We start from the raw sequence: 24981 nt of genomic DNA on the forward strand, positions 1-24981 counted from the left end.
CAGAATTATTATAATTCTTAATTTGATTAAAAAAGTTTTTATAAGCACTCCTTCCGGCTCATTTCCTTGTTTTGTTTTTGTCTTAAAAAAATTTCTTGTTTTTAATTTTCTCTTTTTTCTCATTTTTGCTATTTTTTGGGGTAATTTCTTCTTTCATTGCTCATAGCCTTCACCCCATGTTTGTTAAAGAAATCAAGCTGATTCTAAACCACCGTCCTTTCCTCTCTTCCTCCCAGTGCTTCCCCACCTTTCCTTCAGTCTCTGTTTAATCACACTCCTGTTTTATGTTGTTTTTTTCTCTGGAGCTAAGTGTTGTATCAATACAGTTATTTTTTGTGGTCCGCTCTGCTCCCTTATCTGCCATTTTATGTCCTTTCATACCAACATGCAGCAGTTACTGTTGCTATGGCAACAGAAATTAATAATGAAAACACTAACAGGATGTAAACAGGCGTTACAGTGAAACCAAAGAATGAACACACGATAGACGCTATAAAACTGTGGAGCTGATCCTGAGGAGCGTCTGAGCTTTAGTAGTGAGACTGTGACAGGAGCAAAGACCAACACCAGGAACTTTAATCCCACTGCAGAGTCTACAAACTATTTTTATTAAAGGCTGAACTCATCTGATGATATGGACATTACAATCCTCCACACAGAAACAAACAGGCTTCAACTCAACTTCTGTCTCTGTACCTCCAACAAGAGTCACAAAGAAGAAGAGCTCCGCCCTGCTCAGCCTCCATCTTTATACAGGTGGAGCTCAGGAAGAAAAACTCAGCTGTCTTCTACATGTGGACAAACATAGGACACATGCAACTCACTGGATAAGACATTAAATATGTTACACATGATAACATACATCATATTAATCTGGTATTTAAGTTGTTGATGATGCTCAGAGCTCAGAAGACTTTGGTGTCCTGATGTCATCAACAGGAGCAAACAGTCTGAGCTGGAAACCTGAACATTGTGGAGGGGTTTTCATGTCCCTGTGATACTGGGAGCTGTGGTGTCCCAGCCGTTGCTCCTGGTTGGGTCTTGAGAGGCAAAGTGGTCCAAGGGGAGGGGCCAGACTAACAGTGAGTCCACAGACCCTGATGGATCAGACCTGGGGCCTGTATCACGAAGCAAGATCAACCTTTCATGGGTTACCCAGACCTATCCTGGGTTGACTAACCCTAACAATGTCAATCAGGATAATCGGTATCACGGCGCTGGATATAAACTCGGTAACTCAACCCAGGGTTCCTTTATCAAGAGCCGTGAACGCGCACGCAGCGGACCAATCACAATCATGAGAGAAGCGCAGCGTCACTGAGCGTCCTCACAGAGCGCCGTATGTGAGGGGAAAAAAGTATTTCTCGCGAGGATCAGAGATTAATTCTACTAAAATATGAGGAGGAGAAAAGCAACATTACAGAAAAGGCCAACACCGTGGCAGCTGCAGGAGGAGGAACCATGCGTGGTGAATAATGTTTAGTTTTAGTTTAGATTAGTTTATTTGCACATAATGTTAAAAACAGACAGTATAACATTTACAAGATTAAATAAAGAAAAGTGCCAGAAAGGTTAGAAGCCACTAAAAGCTTATCAAAGAAATTCCCCTGTCAAAACATCAATGAAATCACATAATAGAGAAGAAAAAAAAAACGGGTCAGGAAAGAAGAAATAGAGGAGGACAGAGAGAAAAATCAAGACAAAACAAGGTAGCAAATAAAATGATGTGTAGGTTAAATTACTCATCACTGGTTCAAGTAGCTACAGTACCTGTACCTGTAAATCTGACACTGATCACACCCTTGAATCCCATGAAATCAATGCTGCGCAGATGAATTGCATGTATTACAATTATCATCTAACATCACTGCGTCTGATAAATTGGTCTTCTTTGTCATAACGTTATATATGCTACAATAAAGCTTAAAGCTGACGCCACAATTAAATCTAAATTAATTTCTAAAGTGTTCGAAATTAACAGCTGTGCAAAAATATACCTAGTCTCCCTCTTTAAACAACAAAAAGTAAAATCCCTCAAACACCATGAAGTGTAGACATGATAGGCTACTTTCCACACTTCCAGCAGCAAAGCTGTGAATTGGGCCCATTATCTTTAACGGGGATCATTTTCTCCAACAAAACAAAATGTTGGCACTAATTAATGGTGCTATTAAGTGTTCGCAAATGATCAGTTGCGTTCTTATGAAAGGGTGGGATGAAAGTTCGACTTCTTTCCACTCCTTTTTGAAGAATCTTTTCATTGTCTGTTGTTGTTGCTTACTTCTTTTTTAATGTTCAAAATAAACTTTCAAATCAAAATCAATCAAATTAATTAAACTTCCCGTCATGACTGGGCTGCATTTCTGTCAGTGGAGTCATTTTTTCCGAACAGCTGATTGGCCAGTGGGTGGTGCTTTTTATAGGATCAGATTCAACCCTGAACTTACCCTGCTCCAGAGCAGGATAGCCGTTCAGAGTAAGTTACCATGGTGATCTACCCCGATAAGAACTGAACCGGCTTTCTGAGACCGAAAACCCAGGGTTAACCCTGAAGTTACCTCGCTAAGACATTAATCCTGCTTCGTGATACAGGCCCCTGGAGCACCTCGCCATGACAACAGAAACAGAGCCCCCTTCTGGAGGCAGGCTAGAGAGGGAAGCTGCACACAGGACCAAAAATCAGTCAAGTCACTAAACATTTCATTCAGCATGTTGAGTCAGCGTCTGAGACTGCAGAGCCTGTCTGTGATAGAGGTCTCAGGCTGATGCAAATACTTTGATCACAGCCATGCTAAGAGGCATCAATATCAGTTTTCACATGCTTATTTGGTGAATCAGCCTATATATATCTACATGGGCTTGACTCATGGGGCTCTGTGGGGCACAGTCCCAAAGATCAACATGGAGTCACCATCCTGTGGGCTCACCAGTCGCAGAGATACACTTCAGGGGCGGGTGCGCTGTGAGCCACAACATTGCCCCGGACAGTTGCATGATTGATTTTGGAAGGTTTGTGGTCAGCTCACACACATGGGAGTCCTACAGGGAGGAATCTGGTGGTCCAACATAGGGTTACAGTTGAAATAAAAATAATCAATGACAAAAGTAAGATATCAACACAGCTATCAGGGCATGTGGAGGAAGCAGTAGAAAGATGTTTGCCTGGCCCTGAAAATGTCCAAAACAATGCAGGGTAAACACATTTGTGGGCTTTAATGTCACTACCACCATTGATCACATCAGGACAGGTTCTCTCTGGTGTGAACACGTTGGTGGATTTTTAGGTCATACCATTCAATAAAAGCTTTCTCACACTAGTCACAGCTGTACGGGTTCTCTCCTGCATGCCGGCATTGGTGGGTTCTCAATTGACTGCACTGGGAAAATAATCTTCCACATTGGTCACACCAGTACGGCTTCTCTCCTGTGTGAATGCGTTGGTGACCTTTTAAGGCCCCTGACCGTGCAAAGGCTTTGCCACATTGATCACAGCTGTACGGTTTCTCTCCTGTGTGAATACGTTGGTGGCTTTTTAAGGTCCCTCTTTGTGTAAAGGCTTTGCCACATTGGTCACACCTGTACGGTTTCTCTCCTGTGTGAATGCGTTGGTGGCCTTTTAAGGCCCCTGACAGTGCAAAGGCTTTGCCACATTGATGGCACCAGTATGGTTTCTCTCCTGTGTGAATACGTTGGTGGCCTTTTAAGGCCCCTGACCGTGCAAAGGATTTTCCACATTGATCACACCTGTACGGTTTCTCACCAGTGTGAATATGTTTATGAGATACTAAGGTTCCGATTTGGGAAAACTTTTTCCCACATTGGTCGCACCCATATGGTTTCTCTCCAGTGTGACTGCGTTGATGAGATTTCAAGTTACTTAACTGTGTGAAAGCTTTGCCACACTGATCACAGCTGTATGGTTTCTCTCCTGTGTGACTGCGTTGATGGTCTTTCAAGCATTCTGATCGTTCAAAAGTTTTGCCACATTGATCACAGTTGTACGGTTTCTCTCCTGTGTGACTGCGTTGATGGGCTCTCAAGTTACTTGACCATGTGAAAGCTTTGCCACATTGATCACAGCTGTATGGTTTCTCTCCAGTGTGACTGCGTTGATGGATTTTCAAGTTACTTATCCATTTGAAAGCTTTGCCACATTGATCACAGCTGTACAGTTTCTCTCCTGTGTGACAGCGTTGATGGGCTTGAAAGTTACTTAACCATTTGAAAGCTTTGCCACATTGATCACAGCTGTACGGTTTCTCTCCTGTGTGATTGTGTTGATGGGCTTTCAAGTATTCTGATCGTGCGAAAGCTTTGCCACATTGATCACAGCTGTATGGTTTCTCTCCTGTGTGAATTCTTTGGTGAGTTTTAAGGGACGTGCGCTGCGAAAAAGTTTTCCCACATTGGTTACTGCAGTGCAACTTCTCTGCAGTGTGAACACGTTGGTGACTTTTTAAGCTACGTAGAGTGGTGAAAGCTTTCTCACATTGATCACAGCTAAACAGTTTTTCTGCTGTGTCAATGTCTTGTTTTTTTGAGGTCCCTGACTCTGTGAAATCCTTCCCACTTTGGAAAAAACTGGACAGTTCCCCTTCAATGTGAATGCGTTGATGGGCTTTGAGGGCACTGCAGCGCAAAAATGTTTTCTTACATTGGTCACAGCTGTATGGTTTCTCTCCAGTTTGAACTCTTTGATGAATTTTTAAAGATCCAGATGTTGTGAAGGATTTGTCACGGTGGTGATGTATAAGTTCCTCTCTTCCTCTCTGTTCCTATAGCAACAAACAGACACAGAGAAAAAGAGTTAATGAGTTGTCACGGTGCAGCGAGCCAACTAAAACCATAAATAACATTTAAGCATGTCTGCGAAACATAACCCACAATGTCTGACTAACGCATTACCACCAACAAATGTTATGATAAATAACTTACAGAATAGTTTTTATTTAGGTTTTGACTTTTTGATAGGAATTGATAACAATACTACTTATCAATGCAACTCTCACTGATACTTCTCTCCATAATTTAGTGGTTTAGTGGTTTTGGGTTGGACCTGAGATTCTTGACTTGTGCTCATGTCTCCCCCATGACTGTACAGGCTAACCGCCACACCAAAGTCTTTTCTCATTTTTTTTTTTTTAAAGATATTTTTTGGGCATTTTTTACCTTTAATGGACAGGACAGTTAAGTGTGAAAGGGGGAGAGAGAGAGAGGGGATGACATGCAGCAAAGGGCCACAGGCTGGACTAGAACCGGGCCGCTGCGGCAACAGCCTTGTACATGGGGCGCCTGCTCTACCACTAAGCCACCGACGCCCCAAAGTCTTTTCTCATTTTCTTTAAATATTTATCAGTTACTTTTCATAACCCACATAAATCATTTGTCATAAATCGGATCCACTGCGCAGCACTTATTCACAAAGACAATGTGACTCTTAAAGCTGGTCTCCCTGTTGCTCCCATTATTTCGTTCTTCCCAAACAGTGGTGAAGAACACCAGCAGTTAATGTCAGGAGTTGAGTTTCCATTTCAACAAAATTATTATGACTGCTGTGCCAAATTAATCCGAGCACATTAGGGCTGCCAAGGTGTGAGATTTTCATGGTACGATAACTGTCTAAAAATATAATGCGTTTCAGGGTATTACAGAATTTATATTATGATTAGTGTGAATGATCCTTAAAGGAATGAAAACAAAACGGTTACTGTTGGTTGAACAGACATTTTATTACTAAGATTGTAACCTGAAACCATTTTGTTGAAAAACAACTAAAATAAAGGTGAGATTCAACGTCCAGTTGTGGGTTTTTAGTAATGCGCGATATATATCGAGTCCATATATTATCATCCAATAATGGGACATTTTAATTATCACACAAGGCCAGACTGCTTTCATTGACTTTACAAGGGCAGCATCTACAAACCCGACACAGTGTGTGGCGCTACATGTACCTTTAAACTTGCTTTGTGAGCCGCCAATAAACACAGAGAAGAAGAACAACAACTAGGGTGACTAGAGTGACTAGAGTAGTTATTGGCTGATAAAACATTAAAAACTGATCATGGTGGTTGAGTCATCCTGCAGCTCCCGCCGGCTGCACATTGGCTGCAGCATTTCCTACATTGATTATGGGTGTTGTAGTTTTTAAACTGTGTACGGCAGTGGCGAGAAGTAGATGAAGAGAGCGCAAGCTGCAGCCGCGAGGACAGGGAAAGTGCAGGCAGCCACGAGAAGGAGTGATTTGCACGTTGCAGTGCAGCCTCTTGCTCTAACTGTTCAATACTGTTCTACAAATTTGTTCTACAAACTGATATGGCTGTAACGAACGTACCAGGCATCTTTTATTTTGTAAGCTTTTATTTTTTGAGTTTAAAGGACAAATGCACTTGCATTGATCACTTCCATAAAATAAAACAAGAAATTGGAAGAGAGGAAAAGATTGAAAAAATTGCTAAAAGTAAATTTGGGAACTGATCACAGATGTATTGTCTCTGTGTGTTTTAACATGTATTGTTACTTTAATTTGTAGCTATGCTTTAAATGAAGCTCACATGTCATGACAGTCACCCCCTGCTTTATAGACACAGCGCTGAAGGACCGTCTCCAGAGTGTTAGCACGAGCTAATTAGCAGCAGCGGCTAACATCCAACACCGAGCTTTTAAAAGGCTCGCCTCTGTAGTTAAACGTATTAATAACCGCTCGCCATGTGGTGCTACAGTTAGACATTATTTGTGTCGTTACCTCTCTGACTGCGTGTGTGTGTCTGAGCTGAGTGTTAATGTGTGAGGTGAATCAACAGCAGCTGTAGGCTGGTGTATGATGGGACGTTGAGACGGCGCCTGGGCGTGACGATATAAACGTGATGCAGCAGATGTAAGCCGGAGCTGCTGATGTTGATGTTCATCAGCTGTCAGTGTTTGTCTGTTAGTAGAGACTCCACTCTGCAGTGTAGTTTATACAGAGAATTACACAGTAACACTGGGCTTCATCATCATGATCATCATCGTTTTCAGAGTTTTTGTCTGACTTCATTCCAAAGTTAGATAAACTTCTGATCCGTGGGGACTTTAATATTCATGTTTGCCGTGCAGCCAATCAGCTGGCTAATGAGTTTAAAGGCCTCTTGGAGTCCTTCAGTCTCACTCAAGCAGTCAATGGTCCAACACATGGGCACACTCTTGACCTTGTAATTTCTCATGGGCTTCCTGTCTCCCTCAGAGATATAGTGGACACTACTATCTCGGATCATCTCCCCATTATTTTTGACTTTGCTGCTCCCCCACCTGCCAACAGGCCTGTTTCCCCTGCTCGCTGCCACCGCATCTTTACCTCATCAACAGCTGGAGAGTTTGCTGCTGCCTTCAAGGACTCTCAGCTGTATGGTGACAGTGGGCTGGTTTCTCCCCTTTGCCCAGATAGCCTGCTCTCTGCTGACAGGCTGAACGGCGGTAGAAGAAGGACAAATTACATGTTTCCTTGGGCTTGGTAAGGGACAGTTTGGCTGCTTATCAGAGATCTCTGAAGGAGGCATAGTCTAACTATCTGTCCTCTATCATAGCTAACAGCTCTCATCATCCAAGGGTGTTATTTAACCCTATAGACTCTGTCGCCCAATCCCAAACCAGCCCCTATCCCCTTGCTCTATCCATCCATATCCCCCTCCGTTTGCGCGGTCACATGGAGCTGCGCCATATTAAGGGCCGTCCCAAACCAACTATTGCTGAGTGCGAGTGGACTGCTCAGCCTTTAAGTAGCGAGTGTGCATCAGTGCAGGCTTCTGATGAGCCCAGCAGGAAGCGCAACATCACAATGGAGGAAACAACGTACAAATGTAAGAGTTCTGTCTTTCTACTTTGTAAAATATTTTAGATCAAACACACACATTTGTTTTCCTCACACTGACTTGACAGTCTCAAACAAACTCACAGAATGTTTGGTGTCAAAAGATGAAAACCTACATGTCCATATGCTTAAATAAATGATTTAAAACTGTCTAAAAAAATTTGGTCAGAGAGAGAGAGAGAGAGAGGGGTTGGGTGCCTCCAAAAACATATGCCCTATTCATTAAGTGTTTATCCAACACGCTCAATACATGGACATGCAACGACAAATTAACATTAACTTATTACATTATAAAAAACGATGAAAATATGGCCTTACCCATGTTTAAAATGACCTGTCGCAGTGAAAAAACAAGTACTGACAGGAACAGACCAGTGGAGTCGATGTTTAACCGGTGCGGAGAGCGCAGCAGAAATGCGCTGCCTGTCTGCCTGTGTGGACAGTAAAGCGCCTGCGAGGACACTCGCAGGACTTCCGCGGCACTAACACGTCCGGTGTGTCCAGATTGCCCAGATTAATTCATGAAGTTCATCTGTAAATGTGTAAACTGTGTCTAGGAAATATGAACAAGTTAATTAATTTGATTACACTGCACTGTATCTCTTATCTGACTTATCCAAGTTTATTTTTGGTTTGGGTTTCGGCCACATCATTAACCCATGCCCCACTGTCCTGTCTGATGCTTCCACTGCAGCCTGTGGAGAGGTTTTTTTTCTTTTTTCTTTTTTCTTACTGACAAAGTGGCATCTGTCAGGCAGAATACTAGTAAAATATCTATCTCTCCTGGTGATGTGTGTGCTCCTCCGGCACCGTCTGTCATTTTTCCACTAAAGTGGTTAATGGCGTGAAACCTACTAACTGTCCATTAGATATTATTCCTGCCAAATTCTTAAAGGAGGTTTACCATTCTGTTGGGTCAAGTCTCCTTGTTTTTATTAAGTCCTGTTTTAGTTCAGGGTCTGTCCCAGCTGCCTTCAAACACGCTGTGGTTAGGCCCCTCCTAAAACAAACCCACTTTGACCCCTCTGTGCTGTCCAGTTTTTGACCTGTCTCCCATTCGCCCTTTCTTTCTAAGATCTTACAGTCATTTTTAGAGACAAAGTATGTTCTTGATAGATTTTAGTCTGATTTTACGTGCACAATGATGTTGCCTTGTCTGTGGATGCTGGGAATCCCGGTGTGCTGGTGCAGCTGGACCTCACCTCTCGCATAGAGCAGTATGTAGGCATCCATGGCACCACTCTTCAATGGTTTAGGTCGTACCTGGCCAATAGGAGCTTTTCTGTGATGATTGGTCACCTCCACTCACCATATGCATCTCTCCCTTGTGGGGTGCCACAGGGATCTATTCTTGGCCCTATCCTATTTTCATTGTGTTTGCTACCTCTAGGATCAATAATAATAAAACACAATCTGTCTTTCCATCTTTATGCAGATGATTTACATATTTATTTGAAAGTACTGCATTTCATAAGTTAATGGATTGCATTAGTGACGTAAAGCAGTGGCTGGCACGAAACTTTCTGCACCTGAACGACAGCAAAACTGAATGTATTTTGTTTGTACTTCACCTATGTTGAATGTTAGTGCAACAACCTGTAGCACTCTGGCCCCCTTTTTAAACCATATGTAAAAAATCTTGGTGTAACATTTGACAATGGTTTAAAATTCGATAACAGATTACTTCTGTTGTTTTCTGTTGTCTTTTTCCAGCTCTGTCTCTTGGCCAAAGTGAAGCCTTTTCTCACTCGGCAGGACCTTGAGAAGGCAATTCATGCATTCATCAGCTCACAATTAGATTACTGTAATAATAATAATAATAATACATTTTATTTATAAAGTGCTTTTCAAAGTCACTTCACAGAGATGGTTCAAACACATCAAAAAACAATTTTCAGCAAAAGACATCGAAGACAAAGAGGAATACAATGGGAGTGGAAAAAGCAAATAAATAAATAAATGAATAAAAGTAGCTAAACACTAAAAGCAGAATGGAACAGGTCAGTTTTGATTAGTGATTTGAATGATGGGAGGTCAGTGCAGTCACGGATGTGTTTTGGGAGGGAGTTCCAGAAGGTGGGGGCAGCAACGGAGAAGGCTCTGTCCCCCCAGGTTCTGTGCTTGGTCTTGGGGACGTTGAGAAGGTTAGCATTGGAAGAGCAGAGGCTGCAGGAAGGGGTGTAAGGGTGGAGCAGGTCTGTGAGGTAAGAGGGGCCTGGTTGTGGAGGGCTTTATGGGTGAGAAGGAGGAGTTTAAAGTGGATGCGTTGTCAAACAGGGAGCCAGTGGAGCAGGGCTGCCCCTGACCAAATTGGGGCCCTAAGCGAAATTTTATTTGGGGGCCCCCATCCCAAATGTATCATAGGTACAAAATAACCGTACAACAACTTGCCATTTAACTTGACAACCTTTATTGGCAATAACAAATGTACTGTAGATACAGTAGTTTGGCTGTTTGAGTCAAATAAAATAAAAAATTCAACCTGAAATAAATAAATAAATAAATATTAAATAAAAATAACTTCAAACTGAAATAAATAAATAAACAAATCTGAGTCACAAATAGCCATCAATTACTCATCAAAAGAAAGTAACTTCCACCACCTCAATCCCCCACCCGTGATTAAACATTGAAAATAAAATAAAAGAGGGAGACAGGTTTTTCCTATTTAATCTTATTTTGTTATATTGCTCCCTCTCCCCTCTCTGGAGGCGTCCGATCTCCCTCAGCCCTCTGCCTCTCCCACCTTAATTAAACACTGAAAACAGAAATAAAATACAGAGACATTCTTTTCTATTTTCATCTTATTTAGCTATATTTCTCCCTCTCCCCTCTCTGGGAGCATCCGACCTCCCGGCCCCGCACATACCCCCGAGGCTCTGGTCTCCCCCTCCGTGGAGCCCGCCTGCACTCCCGTCCCCGCACACACTCCTGAGGCTCTTTTGGACGACATGACGACAACTCTTCACCTGCTGCAGCTCTGCAAGTGCCTGCTGGCGCACCCCTCTTATTGTTCAGATGTTGAGTGCTGTCAATCATTGCAGCGACGCATGGGCGGTCAGGTCTCTTCTCTCCTTCCTCGAGCTGATTCTACGCGCGCCTCACGGTAGCGCATGTGCGCATCCATTGCGCATATGCGCTAATGCGTTCCCTCGTGCAAAATGTGGCCCCCCATGGAAGATGAGGCCCTACGCACAGCGCGTGTTCTGTGTTTAGGGAGGGGCGGCCCTGCAGTGGAGGTTCTGAAGGGCCGGGGTGATGGGGCTCAGGAGCGGGTGTGAGTGAGGAGGCGGGCGGCAGAGTTTTGGATATACTGGAGTTTATTGAGGAGTTTGGAGGTTGTGCCATAAAGGATGCTATTGCAATAGTCAAGGTGGGATGTAATGAAGGCGTGGATCAGGGTTTCGGCAGCATTGCGAGAGAGTGAGGGGCGGAGGCGAGAAATGTTTTTAAGGTGAAAGAAGGCTGTTTTAGTGACTTGTTTGATGTGTTGGTCGAAGGAGAGGTGGCTGTCGAAGATGATACCAAGGTTGCGGCAGTGAGGGGAGGGGGACAGGGTGGAGTTGTCGATGGTGAGGTGGAAGTCTTTGGCTGTTTGGGTGAGGGAATTTGGAACAATTAGGATCATGTCTGATTTATCACAGTTGAGTTTAAGAAAGTTTGCTTGCATCCAAGATTTAATTTCAGAGAGACAGTTTGACAGGGTGGAGTGGGTTAAATGGGTGATGGATTTAGTGGAGATTTATAGCTGGACATCATCAGCATAGCAGTGAAAACAGAGACCACGACAACGGATGATTTGACCAAGGGGGAAGAGGTAGAGGATGAAGAGGAGAGGACCAAGCACCGAACACTGGGGGATGCCTTGGGACAGGGGGGCAGTTGAGGAGGAGCAGTTGTTGATGAAGATGAATTGTTTTCTGTCAGTGAGATAGGAATGTAGCCAGGTGAGGACATTGTCAGTCATGTTGAGGAGGGTTTGCAGGCGGGAGAGTAGGATGGAGTGGTTGATGGTGTCAAAGGCGGCGGTGAGATCAAGGAGGAAGAAGATGGAGAGTAGGCCGGAGTCTGAGGAGAGGAGGAGGTCGTTTGTGACTTTAAGGAGGGCAGTTTCGGTGCTGTGTTGTGTGCGGAATCCGGATTGAAATTGTTCGAAGACGTTATTATTGTTGAGGTGGGATTTGATTTGTGAGGCCACGACACGTTCAAGGATTTTTGAGAGGAATAGGAGATTGGAAATTGGCCGGAAATTGCTCATGATGTCAGGGTTGAGACCAGGTTTTTTAATGATGGGGGTGACTGCACCCAGTTTGAGTGAAGGAGGGGCAGAGGCATATGATATACCTACATATGATGGTGATTCTTAGGTCACTCTTATGGACTGAGGCCACACCGCCGCCTCTTCCAGTGAGACGGGGCTGGTCAATATAAGTATATCGGGAGGGGGTGGCTTGGTTGAGTGAAAAATAGTCCAGATGTTTGTGCCAGGTTTCTGTGATGCAGAGGAAGACTAGGTTGTTGTCAGTAATGAATTCATTTAAGATGAGTGCTTTGTTGTTGAGTGAACGGATGTTTAGCAGTGCCAGTTTGAGGAAATGCTGCTGTGTGATTGGCTGTGAGGAATGGGGGAGTTGGCAGAGGTTGGGATTGGACCGTTTGACGTGTTTTATTGAGAGGTTACATTTGTTCACAGAGTTGAACCTGTTATAGGGACGGAGAGGTCTGACTGAGATGATAGACTGAATGGGGAAAGCAGCAGCAGGAGGGGACAGTGACAGCTGGGGCCTGTAAGGGGAGCTGTGGCAGGAGGAGGTACCCAGAGATGACACCAGAGAGCAAGACGGTGTGTGGGTAAACACTATCAGTCAGTCACGTGAGTAGCTTTGCACAGCGTGCTGTAAATTGGCAGCTAACATTTGGCTGCCCAGTTTATTGGGATGAAAACCGTCACTTTTTAAAAAGGACTGTCGGCCCCAGAATAAATTAAAATGATCAATTGTCAGTAATGCCCTTTATGTTGGCCTCAGCCAGTCTTCCCTTTCACGTCTTCATCTTGTACAGAATTAACAAACACGCCCAGACGTGAACACATCACTCCTGTGCTGTCGTCACTCTACTGGCTTCAAGTTCGTTTTAGGATAGATTTTAAAATACTGTTGTTTGTTTTTAATGCTATTAATGGCCTGGCTCCTCCCTACTTGTCAGAGATTTTAACTTTCCGTGATAGTGGCAGGGCCCTGCGTTTATCTGGTCAGCTTCTGTTAGAAGTCCCAAGGTCGCACTACCAACAATGGGGTGACAGTTCTTTCGCTGTTGCTGCTCCAAGATTGTGGAACAAGTTCCCCCCTGACATTCGCACCACTACTGATCTCTGCCTTTTTAAAACTAAGCTGAAGACCTACCTTTTTAGAATGGCTTTTAATTCTGACTATGGCTGTCCTTTTTTAGGTTCATTTATTCCATTTAATGTATTTTATCTATGTTGAAAGGCTCTTAATACCCTGCAGCACTGTCACACTTTCCATTGTTCCATTGTTTTTCTTTTTTTTTTAAAGATTTTTTTTTTGGCATTTTTGCCTTTTTAATGGATAGGACAGACAAGTGTGAAAGGGGGAGAGAGAGAGGGAGTGACATGCAGCAAAAGGCCACAGGCCGGAGTCGAACCCAGGCCGCTGCGGCAACAGCCTTGTACATGGGGCGCCTGCTCTACCACTAAGCCACCGACGCCCCCATTGTTTTTCTTTTATGTATTGTCTTGTTGTTTATTTAATGGTTACTTCATGTACTTTCATTGTTATTTGACACTGTTGTTAAGCACTTTGGGTACCTTTGGGTTTTGTAAAGGGCTATAGAAATAAATGTTGACTGACTGATCATCCTCTGTCTTAACTTTAATGTTACATTTAAAGAGGCAACAGATAGCATCTTTTCATGAATATATCATTATGAAAATAATGTTGGTTGCACAAGCTAGAGGCCACAGTAAAATCAGACTATCACAGAAAAAAATCTGCTTTACAGCAGGAAACGTGTCATGTATTGCGAAACTGGTCGGTCAACCAATCAGGGACTGGAGCTGGTCCTTATGAGGAGTTGGGCATGAGACAGTTAAGTCACAAGCACAATCGCAGATGGACAAAGTTTAGAGACAAGTGAAAAACGGCCGAGCAAAAGAAAAGGAGCTCCTCTGTGTGAGGAGGCAAAGAAGAGCAAAAAGGAGAGTGATAAAAGAAGAGGAAAAACAAGAGTAAACCTCAGTCAGGCGTTCAAGAGATGGAGGGAGCTCCGTGACCAAAGAGGATTCAAAACCCATGTCCAGCTAGCTTTCTTTCTAATGGATCAGTAAGTAACACTGCTAAATGTTAGCTAGACCAGAGAGGAATGTACTGTACTGGCTGCTAGTTCATTCCTAGCTGGCCAGCATCGCCGCAACCAGGGAGCGGGTAGCGAGTGTTGACATCCTCGTTGCCATTCTACGGCAGCCCTCGGACAGTGATACCCCCCTCCCTTCCTTCTGTTCTCTTCTCACGGAGGCAGCTATCGACAGACATCGCCCAGCCAAGTTACACCCAGCTAAGTGAACACTGGACTTTGTTTCCCATTCAATTTGAGCTCCAACCGGCCGCATCATTTCCATACAGTACCGGTATGGTTTATTCTAGAATGGGGACTGTTTACATGCATATTGGTATAATTCCACTGTGTTTACTGTTGTTTGTACTGATACTGTACATATTGGTATCATTTACTGTGAGTTGTTTGTACTGGTACTGTGCATTCTACTAGAATTTTTGCATTACTATTTGCTTTTTCTTCAGATAAATCTGATAATTGTTGCTCGGTCTCTTTCCTCATTTATTTAGTAGAGTGTCCACACACCTTCTCATTCTACATATACATAAAGGTATACTGGTGGCTTTACAGCCCACATTTTATTTTCAGAATACCCTGGGGGAGGACACACACACAGACACACACACACACACACACACACACACACACACACACACACACACACACACACACGTCCCTGCCAGTGTTAAAATTAAATCATGCTAATCACCCTGTACTGCCATCTCCATATTGTAATAGCGGGGTTTAAATTTCGACTCTTGGCTACTTTCAACAGCTCAGGCTCGTTGGAGATGAGTCAGGCCTGCGCAGATTTGATCACCAGTGATCGCAACACAATGCATGCTGGTTAGATTTGTGTCCAACTTCATCCTGAGTTGCTCTTCCGTCATACAAAAGGGATTTTCGAAGGGAAATAAAGATGGCGGCGTAAACTGTATATAGTGGATAAACTTGGTGAGACAGTGGACACAGTACATCGCTTGGGAAAGAAGAATAACGCCACTGCCAACAAAATGCCCAGACCAATAATCATACAGTTCGCAATGCCAACTATTCAAGATGAGATATGGAAAAAAATCCAGAGAGGCGAGAGTCTGCAAAGAGATGAACATTCAGTTCAAGGAGGACTTTTCAAAGGAGGATCGTGAAACCCTGGCTAAGCTGTGGCCCAAGGTGCAAGAAGCCAGAAGAAATGGGAAAAGAGCCTTTCTCAAAGAAGGCTACGCACTCATTGAGGGACACAGAATTGACCCATAACTGATATTTTCAGCAAGGTAATATTCAAGCACTTTGTCAAATAGTTTCATTACAAGTATATTTTCAGGTAGAAGAAGGTCACAATGACCGAAAGCTTGCATTAAACTGATATATGCACAGTGTTTGAGTGTGCGGCTGCTGTTTTGTTGGTTTCTAAGGCCCCAAGTTCAGCTCCAGCACCTCTTTAAGTGTTTTGCGTACGGAGCAGCGGTGGCTTTTTTCAGCTGATATTTTCAGCAAGGTAATATTCAAGCACTTTGTGAAATATACATGGTTTCATTACAAGTATATTTGATGAGAATTTAAACTGATAATACTTCATAAGACAAAATTTAAAGCCCAATAAGTTGGTAAGGTTATGTTCTAAGGGCAACATATTTCATTCCTGCATTATAAGCAAGTTAAAGACATATCGAAAACAGTTACATTATAGATTATGTCTATTTCTTTTTTATCTTTGAATGTTAGGGGGTTAAAACAGTGTTAAGTGAAAAGCAATCTTTTTATTTTACAAGGAACAAAAATCAAAATGTGTTTTGTTACAAGAGACTCATTCTGTTATGACTGACGAAAAGTTTTGGAAAGGTCAGTGGGGGGATTCTGCTTTTTTTTGCACATAGAACTTCTCATTCAGCTGGAGTAATGGTATTATTTAACACGTTTCTAGGCATGATAATTGACAATAAAGCAGATACATAACGTCATTGGTTAATAGTAGTAGTAGAGATAAATGATAAGCGTTACATTTTAGTGTGTATTTATGGTTAGAATAATAAAGCTGTGGACAGGGACATGTTTGCAGAACTAGGTAAACTTGTGAATGATTGGAAAATAACCTACACTTCAGCTCAAGTGATAATGGGTGGAGACTTCAACATAGCTGAAATGTGATTTTGAGATTTCAAAACTGCCTATTAAGTTGTCAGATTTCCATAAACAGGTACTGCATTACTGGAAAATGATATATACCCATAATTTCACACCACATGAAAGATGAAAAGAGAAAAAGAAAAAATATAAGTAATATCAATCTGTTGATAGAAATGTTATTTTATATGCAAATATTTTAATAAAGTATTTCTTGTACATGGGGGTAGCTTTAATAAAAACTACAGTATATTTTTAACATCACAATTAAGTCATGTGGAAAGCAGGTGAAATGACACACACACTAAACAGGGAACTAGAGTGCCCCCCTACAGAGGCTGAGCCCCCAGTGTCCTCAGACCCTGGACACGCCCCTGTTAGAGTCTGTAAATTAATAACTGACTCTCTCAGAAGGTAAATATATTTATTTTGTAGTTTAATTACATGTAACCAGTCATTCCTCAGCACTGTAACTACATAATAAAGAAAGAAATAATTGCAAACAAGCCTGTTGTTTGTTCTGCAAGCTCTCACAAGATCACGAAATGCGCTGTGTGGGAAAATCTCCATGAAGAAACCACACAGAGCAGTCAGTGTTATGTGTACAAAACATGAGCTGATAAAAGCTCCACTATAACTAGACACCCAGAGACAACAACCTGTCCTTCATCACCATCTGTCTCTGTCTGTCAAACCGGAAGTCCACTGTCCCTGAATCCCAGCAGACAGAACAACTAAGGCTATTCAAGAGAAGGCTGAGACACGGGGTCAAACATAGGGAGACTGCACATGCACAGTGTAACTTGAGCTGTGATGCTGGAGGGTGACAGCAGGGGCGCTAGATAAAAAGCGCAGGATCCGCTCAGGCGATCAAGTAGTGCGCTTGGTGCGGTCTGCTTAGACTTTTGGATGGCGGCTGCGGAACTGCATCTCTGTCATTCTCACCCACAACGCAGGCCACCAGTGACAGTCCAATAATAAGCTGTGAAAATGACATGCATGCACATCCCCTTTATTCCATGGTCTCACGCCATCTACTGAGCCTTTGAGGAAGTGCAGACCAGATTTTACTGCACATGTGCAGTCCCCCCATGTTTGATCCCGTGTCTCAGCCTTCTCTTGAATAGCCTTGAGAACAACCCGGACCAAGGCATGAGACCACGGAATAAAGGGGATGTGCATGCATGTCATTTTCACAGCTTATTACTGGACTGTCACTGGTGGGCAATTTCAATAGTCACAGGTGCGTTCAGATTTTGGTGCAGTACCTCAGCCAAACCAGCAGATGGGGTGCTTTCGTAGGCACTCCATCTGCTGGCAGAGTAGAGGTACTGCACATGTGTAGTACTCTGAGTGTTTTCCCACCAATTTTTTAGTACGTCCGAATGGACCCAACTTGTTTAGTAGGTAGGAGTAGCATCTAGTGGTAGTACGTAGTAGTAGTAGTAGTATGCAGTATGCCAGTGAGCCTTTCAGACGCAGCCTCCGTGTCTCAGCCTTCTCTTGAATAGCCTTGCCGACTGGAAACCAGTGCAGGAGGAGAACAAAATGGCCGCCACGAGGCTCAGAGTGAACCAGAGAATGAGCGGATGATCCACGGAGCCTCGAGACTCTTCCTCGTGTCTTTAGTATGGCTGCTGTGAAGCCGTTTTTATCCATGACGTCATCAACACTCACCTCAACATCGCTGCTATCAGCCGACGAGCCTGCTGCTTGTCTTCTGGGGACCTTGTTGCTCCGGTGCTCCGGTTTCTGCTTGTCCTCCTCCATTCCGCTCCTCTACTGCTCCTCCTGCTCCTGGGCTGCGTCAAGTAGTATGGATTGTAGTAGACCAAATTAGTATGTAATATGTCCGAAACCGTAGTAGGGAAGAGCAGTATACTAAACACGCCTACAGTGTACTATGGCAGATCATACAGCAGGGCTACTACTTACCCAAAATGCACCGCGGGCTTCTTCTTCGTCTTCTTCTTCATTGTAGACGTTGCATGGCATTTTACCGCCCTCATCAGTCTCCTATTTAAATGCAGCGTGTTCGCTGCCTGGCAAGATTCAAAACATCATGGCGGAGCAACGCATCAATACAGATGTAACTACACGCACACTTTGTTAAAGTTGCACAAATATACAATTATCAACACACACAGTTTTCACTGGTCAAAAATGTATTTCTGCTAATATGATTATGAACAAAGCGGTCTGTTTTATACCAGTAAGTTAGTTTGACATTGGACATTCACATTCGTTTGACATTCAAAAGACAACAACAAACAACAATAATAAAATAAATAATGATAATAATAAATCCTAGTACTGTTAAAACAAATGATGATTAAGTTTGGCATAATCAAAGTACATCATGGCAGAGCAGTTTTATTGGATGTCATTGTACTGTGTGAGGTGACAGGTGTTCAAAGTGACTCAGCCTACACACATGACAGAATGTGCTGGTGGAAATGTTATATCTAGACATTGATATTCAATGAACTAATCACTTGATTGACACATGACAGCGTTGTGACATGTGAACAGTTTAAAGAAAAAGTCTTCACATGTCGGCTGTCTTTCTTGAGTTTTAATAAGCATTCATGAATGGAGACATTCGCACATACAACCACATGAACAGTCAGTCAGTAAGAGTGCCTAGCAAGTCTTCTCGCCCTGCTATCTTTATAGTTCCCATAACACATGCACATCAACAGTCAAAATATGTGGCGCCTTGACATTCCTAAAACACAACATCTCTTCAGACTAACAAGGACACTTGTTGTCCTCCCTGGTTCATAATCTTGGTGTCTGAGCCTCCCTGGCTCGTGACCCTGGTGTCTCTCACTGCTGTCACAGTAGGGGTTAAATGAGCGACACACATCATTAGGTTAGAAGTTCAGTTTCATCAAAACAAGTAACCTTATACAACACATTATAGATTAAAGGTGTTTAAATACCAGAATTTTCCATTACGTTCCACCCTTTTTAGCATTCTCATGCTAAACCATAAGCATGGAAAATTATCTTACAATCTTATGTCCTATGAGTTCCACCCGTACCAGCCAAACACCAGTACCACCAGCCTCCAACATGGGAGACAAAAACCCAGGCAGAAGTCACAGGCCACAAGCACAGGCAAGCCAAACATCCCCCTCCCTATATGGCGAAGGAGAAGGTAAAAGACTTGTCCGTCTAACTACACTACCTAATAAGGGAAAAAACTCTATATGATGAGGGCAAAAATCCCTTATACCACACTCTAAGCTAAGGCAAGATAAGCATAAATGAAAAATGTCTTAAATGAGAATACACAATAGTAACAAATCAATTAAGGGAACTCTGACTTGGCCTAAAAGGTTCTGCACTGAGCTGGTTTAAATCTTATTTATTTGATCGTTTTCAGTTTGTTGACGTTCATAATGAATCATCCTTACGTACCAAAGTTTGTTTTGGAGTTCCGCAAGGTTCTGTGCTCGGACCAATACTATTTAATCTATATATGCTTCCTTTAGGTAACATCATTAGAAATCACTCTATAAATTTCCATTGTTATGCGGATGATACTCAGTTGTATTTATCGATGAAGCCAGAAGAAAGTAATCAATTAACTAAACTCCATAACTGCCTTAAAGACATAAAAACTTGGATGAGCACTAATTTCCTGATGTTAAATTCAGACAAAACCGAAGTTATTGTTCTTGGCCCCAAACAACTCAGAGACTCTTTATCTGATGACATAGTTTCTCTAGCACTACCGTAAGAAACCTCAGAGTAATATTTGATCAAGATTTGTCTTTTAATTCTCATTTAAAACAAACCTCACGGACTGCATTTTTTCATCTACGTAATATTGTGAAAATTAGGCCTATCCTGACCCGAAAAGATGCAGAAAAATTGGTCCACGCTTTTGTTACCTCTAGGCTGGATTACTGTAACTCTCTATTATTAGGTAGCTCTAGTAAGTCCTTAAAAACTCTCCAGCTAATTCAGAATGCAGCAGCACGTGTACTAACAGGAACTAAGAAACAAGATCATATTTCTCCTGTTATAGCTTCGCTGCACTGGCTCCCTGTAAAATCCAGAATTGAATTTAAAATCCTACTGTTAACTTACAAAGCTCTAAATGGTCAAGCTCCGTCATATCTTAGAGAGCTCATAGTGCCATATTATCCCACCAAAACACTGCTGAACTGAGAATGCAGGGTTACTCGTGGTCCCTAAAGTCTCCAAAAGTAGATCAGGAGCCAGAGCCTTCAGCTATCCGGCTCCTCTCCTGTGGAATCATCTTCCTGTTACGGTCCGGGAGGCACACACCGTCTGCACATTTAAGACTAGACTTAAGACTTTCCTCTATGATAAAGCTTATCGTTAGGGCTGGCTCAGGCTTGCCCTGTACCAGCCAGAACGCAGGGTTACTCGTGGTCCCTAAAGTCTCCAAAAGTAGATCAGGAGCCAGAGCCTTCAGCTATCCGGCTCCTCTCCTGTGGAATCATCTTCCTGTTACGGTCCGGGAGGCAGACACCGTCTGCACATTTAAGACTAGACTTAAGACTTTCCTCTATGATAAAGCTTATCGTTAGGGCTGGCTCAGGCTTGCCCTGTACCAGCCCCTAGTTAGGCTGACTTAGGCCTAGTGTGCCGGAGGACCCCCCTATAATACACCGGGCACCTTCTCACCTTCTCTCTCTCTCTCTCTCTCTCTCTCTCTCTCTCTCCTATTCTATTATTGCATCTTGCTAACTCGGCCATTCTGGATGTCACTAACTCGGCTTCTTCTCCGGAGCCTTTGTGCTCCACTGTCTCTCAGATTAACTCATATTGCAGCGGTGCCTGGACAGCGTGACGTGTGTGGTTGTGCTGCTGCCGTGGTCCTGCCGGATGCCTCCTGCTGCTGCTGCCATCATTAGTCATTAGTCATACTTCTACTGTTATTATACACATATGACTATTGTCACACATGTATACTGCCAGATATTAATACATACTTTCAACATATTGTACCACAGTAGCCAGAACTATAACTATAATATTACTTTCAATAATGTTGTTGTAAGCTACTGTCATTACCTGCATCTCTCTCTCTGTCTCATTGTGTCATGCGGATTACTGTTAATTTATTATGCTGATCTGTTCTGTACGACATCTACTGCACCTCTGTCCGTCCTGGAAGAGGGATCCCTCCTCAGTTGCTCTTCCAGAGGTTTCTACCGTTTTTTTCCCCGTTAAAGGGTTTTTTTTGGGGAGTTTTTCCTTATCCGCTGTGAGGGTCATAAGGACAGAGGGATGTCGTATGCTGTAAAGCCCTGTGAGGCAAATTGTGATTTGTAATATTGGGCTTTATAAATAAAATTGATTGATTAATTGATTGACTGTCATGCGAATGTTCATGTAAAGCGAATGAAGATGAATAATGAAATAATAATGAAAAATGGAGATAAGAAAACTAAAAAAAAAGGAAAATAAAAATCAAAACAATGAATCAGGTAAATATGGTGTCAACTAACCTAATGCTAAGTGTAATCAATGTGAAGTAGTGTTATTGCTAAGTGTGATTAAATGTGATATGCTAATCAAACTACTAATGAATCAACTTTAATGATCAAAACATTTCTAAACTAAAACATATAAATGTGAATCAGAATAAAACTTTAACGAGTGACTTCTGTGAATTGTAAGGAGGAGTCCACAGATCCATCTGCACGTAGCGCCCTACAGCAGATGATTCCATTGATGTAATCAAAGATCTCACACAGGGAAAGATGCAACACATAAAAATGCACAGCATCAGCAGAACCAGTATGACAGGGGCAAACAGATGCAATAATGACGCTTTCCATCCACTCAGAGAAATCCAGGATCACAGGTCCATACCTGCTCCGAGCTCAGTGTCACGGCTCTTCTCCAGATGCAACAGGTCATTAAGATGAACAACCACATGTGTCATGTTATCAGTGATGTATGTATGTATGTACCGCAATCAGTACCCACAATATCACAAACACCCCTTGGCTAGCCAGAACTAAATCCATAGCCACCCTGTTCTGCAGAGCCACATTTCTGAGGCCCTGTACTGCTGGTGTGCTACCTCACGTGGGAGCGCCATAATCAGGCTCAGTTTTCCCTTTTGAGATATTGTGCTGTCCAAATCCCATTGTAATCAAACTCTCAGTTTTCTTAGGATAGGATAGGCATGATGCAACATGTCAATAAGGAAAACAGAATTAGTACTATCAGTACAATTATCCCTGTTTTAGCCAAAACGGCTCCCCATTTTCCAAAAATTTCCTCTAACCCATCCCACTTGATTCTTCCACTCTTACCAGCATTTTAAGTCATTTCAGATTTTAACGCTTCAAGCTTACTCATAGCAACAGAAAATGTTCCATCAGGCCAAGTGTTATTCAAAATAAGCGTACAACAGAGAGTCCCGAACATTTTACAGACTCCCCCCATTTCTGCTAAAATCCAATGTAAAGCTTGCCTATTCTACCACGCCATGGCACTGGTTTCATGCAGTTGCTGACCTAATTGCTTAAGAACTTCAAATGTGTAGTTGACATATCTCTGTTGGTTGTAGAAGGTTGGTTATGATCGTACAAGAATTACTCAACATTACAAAAACAACTCCTTAAAATGAGTCCTTCCCAGTAATTCCAAAGTACAACAACTTGACAGTATTCAAAAACAACTTCTTATAAGGAGTCCTTCCTATTGCGAAATCTGACATCTGGTCAACTGTTTCTATGACCTTTTGCAACTGACATTATTTTCACATTTGATATAGAACAATACATTATCTGCCTCTACATCAGCTCTCACACATGAGAGTCCTACAGGGAGGAATCTGGTGGTCCAACATAGGGTTACAGTTGAAATAAAAAACAGATAAAATAATCAAAGACAAAAGTAAGATATCAACACAGCTATCAGGGCATGGGGAGGAAGCAGTAGGAAGATGTTTGCCTGGCCCTGAAAATGTCCAAAACAATGCAGGGTAAACACATTTGTGGGCTTTAATGTCACTACCAACATTGGTCACATCAAGACGGGTTCTCTCTGATGTGAACACGTTGGTGGATTTTTAGGTCAAACCGTTCAATAAAAGCTTTCTCACACTAGTCACAGCTGTATGGGTTCTCTCCTGCATGCCGGCATTGGTGGGTTCTCAAATGACTGCACCGGGCAAATAATCTTCCACACTGGTCACACCAGTACGGCTTCTCTCCTGTGTGAATACGTTGGTGGATTTTTAAGACCCCTGACTGTGCAAAGGTTTTGCCACATTGATCACAGCTGTACGGTTTCTCTCCTGTGTGAATACGTTGGTGGCTTTTTAAGACCCCTGACTGTGCAAAGGCTTTGCCACATTGATCACAGCTGTACGGTTTCTCTCCTGTGTGAATACGTTGGTGGGTTTTTAAGGTCCATGGCTTTGCAAAAGCTTTGCCACATTGATCACAGCTGTACAGTTTCTCTCCTGTGTGAATATGTTGGTGGGTTTTTAAGGTCCATGGCGTTGCAAAGGCTTTGCCACATTGATCACAGCTATACAGTTTCTCTCCTGTGTGAATACGTTGGTGGGTTTTTAAGGTCCATGGCTTTGCAAAGGCTTTGCCACATTGATCACAGCTGTATGGTTTCTCTCCTCTGTGAATTCTTTGGTGAGTTTCAAGGGACGTGCGTTGCGAAAAAGTTTTCCCACACTGGTCACAGCACTGCGACTTCTCTGCAGTGTGAACACAGTGGTGACTTTTTAAGCTACGTAGAGTGGTGAAAGCTTTCTCACATTGATCACACCTAAAGAGTTTCTCTGCTGTGTCAATGTCTTGTTTTTTTGAGGTCCCTGACTCTGTGAAATCCTTCCCACTTTGGAAAAAACTGGACAGTTCCCCTTCAATGTGAATGCGTTGATGGGCTTTGAGGGCACTGCAGCGCAAAAATGTTTTCTCATACAAAAATGTTTTCTCACATTGGTCGCAGCTGTATGGTTTCTCTCCAGTTTGAACTCTTTCATGAATTTTTAAAGATCCAGATGTCGTGAAGGATTTGTCACGGTAGTGATGTATAAGTTCCTCTCTTCCTCTCTGTTCCTACAGCAACAAACAGAAAAAGAGTTAATGAGTTGTCACGGTGCAGCGAGCAAACTAAAACCATAAATAACATTTAAAGCATGTCTGCGAAACATAACCCACAATGTGTGACTAATGCATTACCACCAACAAATGTTATGATAAATAACTTACAGAATAGTTTTAATTTAGGTTTTGACTTTTTGATAGGAATTGATACCAATACTACTTATCAATGTGTTGGTGTTAAAATCATGCTCTCCTCTGAAATGAGTTTTAACCACCTAAAGAGAAGGATATATTTTTTAACAACTTGGCGGAAATTCTCAAAACCTGTAACAACAAAGAACTCATCCTAATGGGAGACTTTAACCTTGATTGGCTTGATAAATCCAGACGTAAAAAACTAAAGGTCCTGGCCGACAAGTACCAGTTGACCCAGACTATTAAAAATCCTACAAGAATCACAAAATCTTCCAAGACATTACTGGACTTAATTTTCACTAATAGTCCTGAGCGCATCTCTAAAAGCTATAATCTGATCACAGGTATCTCCGATCACAATGACTTTAGTGTCACGACGGTTAAATAAGCTAAGAT

At 42.6% G+C, this 24981-nt stretch overlaps 1 protein-coding gene across 3 annotated transcripts in view; it reads right to left on the reverse strand.

Moving 5' to 3' along the window:
- The window catches only part of LOC125883602 (zinc finger protein OZF-like), a 115167-nt gene that overhangs the window by 50200 nt on the left and 39986 nt on the right, over positions 1–24981 (reverse strand). The window contains exon 2 of one of the 3 annotated variants that reach the window (XM_049568022.1): positions 587–4775. The exons of the other annotated variants lie outside the window; for them this stretch is intronic. Coding sequence (XP_049423979.1) covers positions 3315–4775 — 1461 coding nt within the window. The 3' untranslated portion in view covers positions 587–3314. Of the gene's footprint in view, positions 1–586; positions 4776–24981 lie in introns of those variants that run through there. 3 annotated transcript variants of the gene reach the window in all.

This window comes from Epinephelus fuscoguttatus, linkage group LG23 (assembly GCF_011397635.1).
Source record: "Epinephelus fuscoguttatus linkage group LG23, E.fuscoguttatus.final_Chr_v1".
NCBI lineage: Eukaryota > Metazoa > Chordata > Actinopteri > Perciformes > Serranidae > Epinephelus > Epinephelus fuscoguttatus.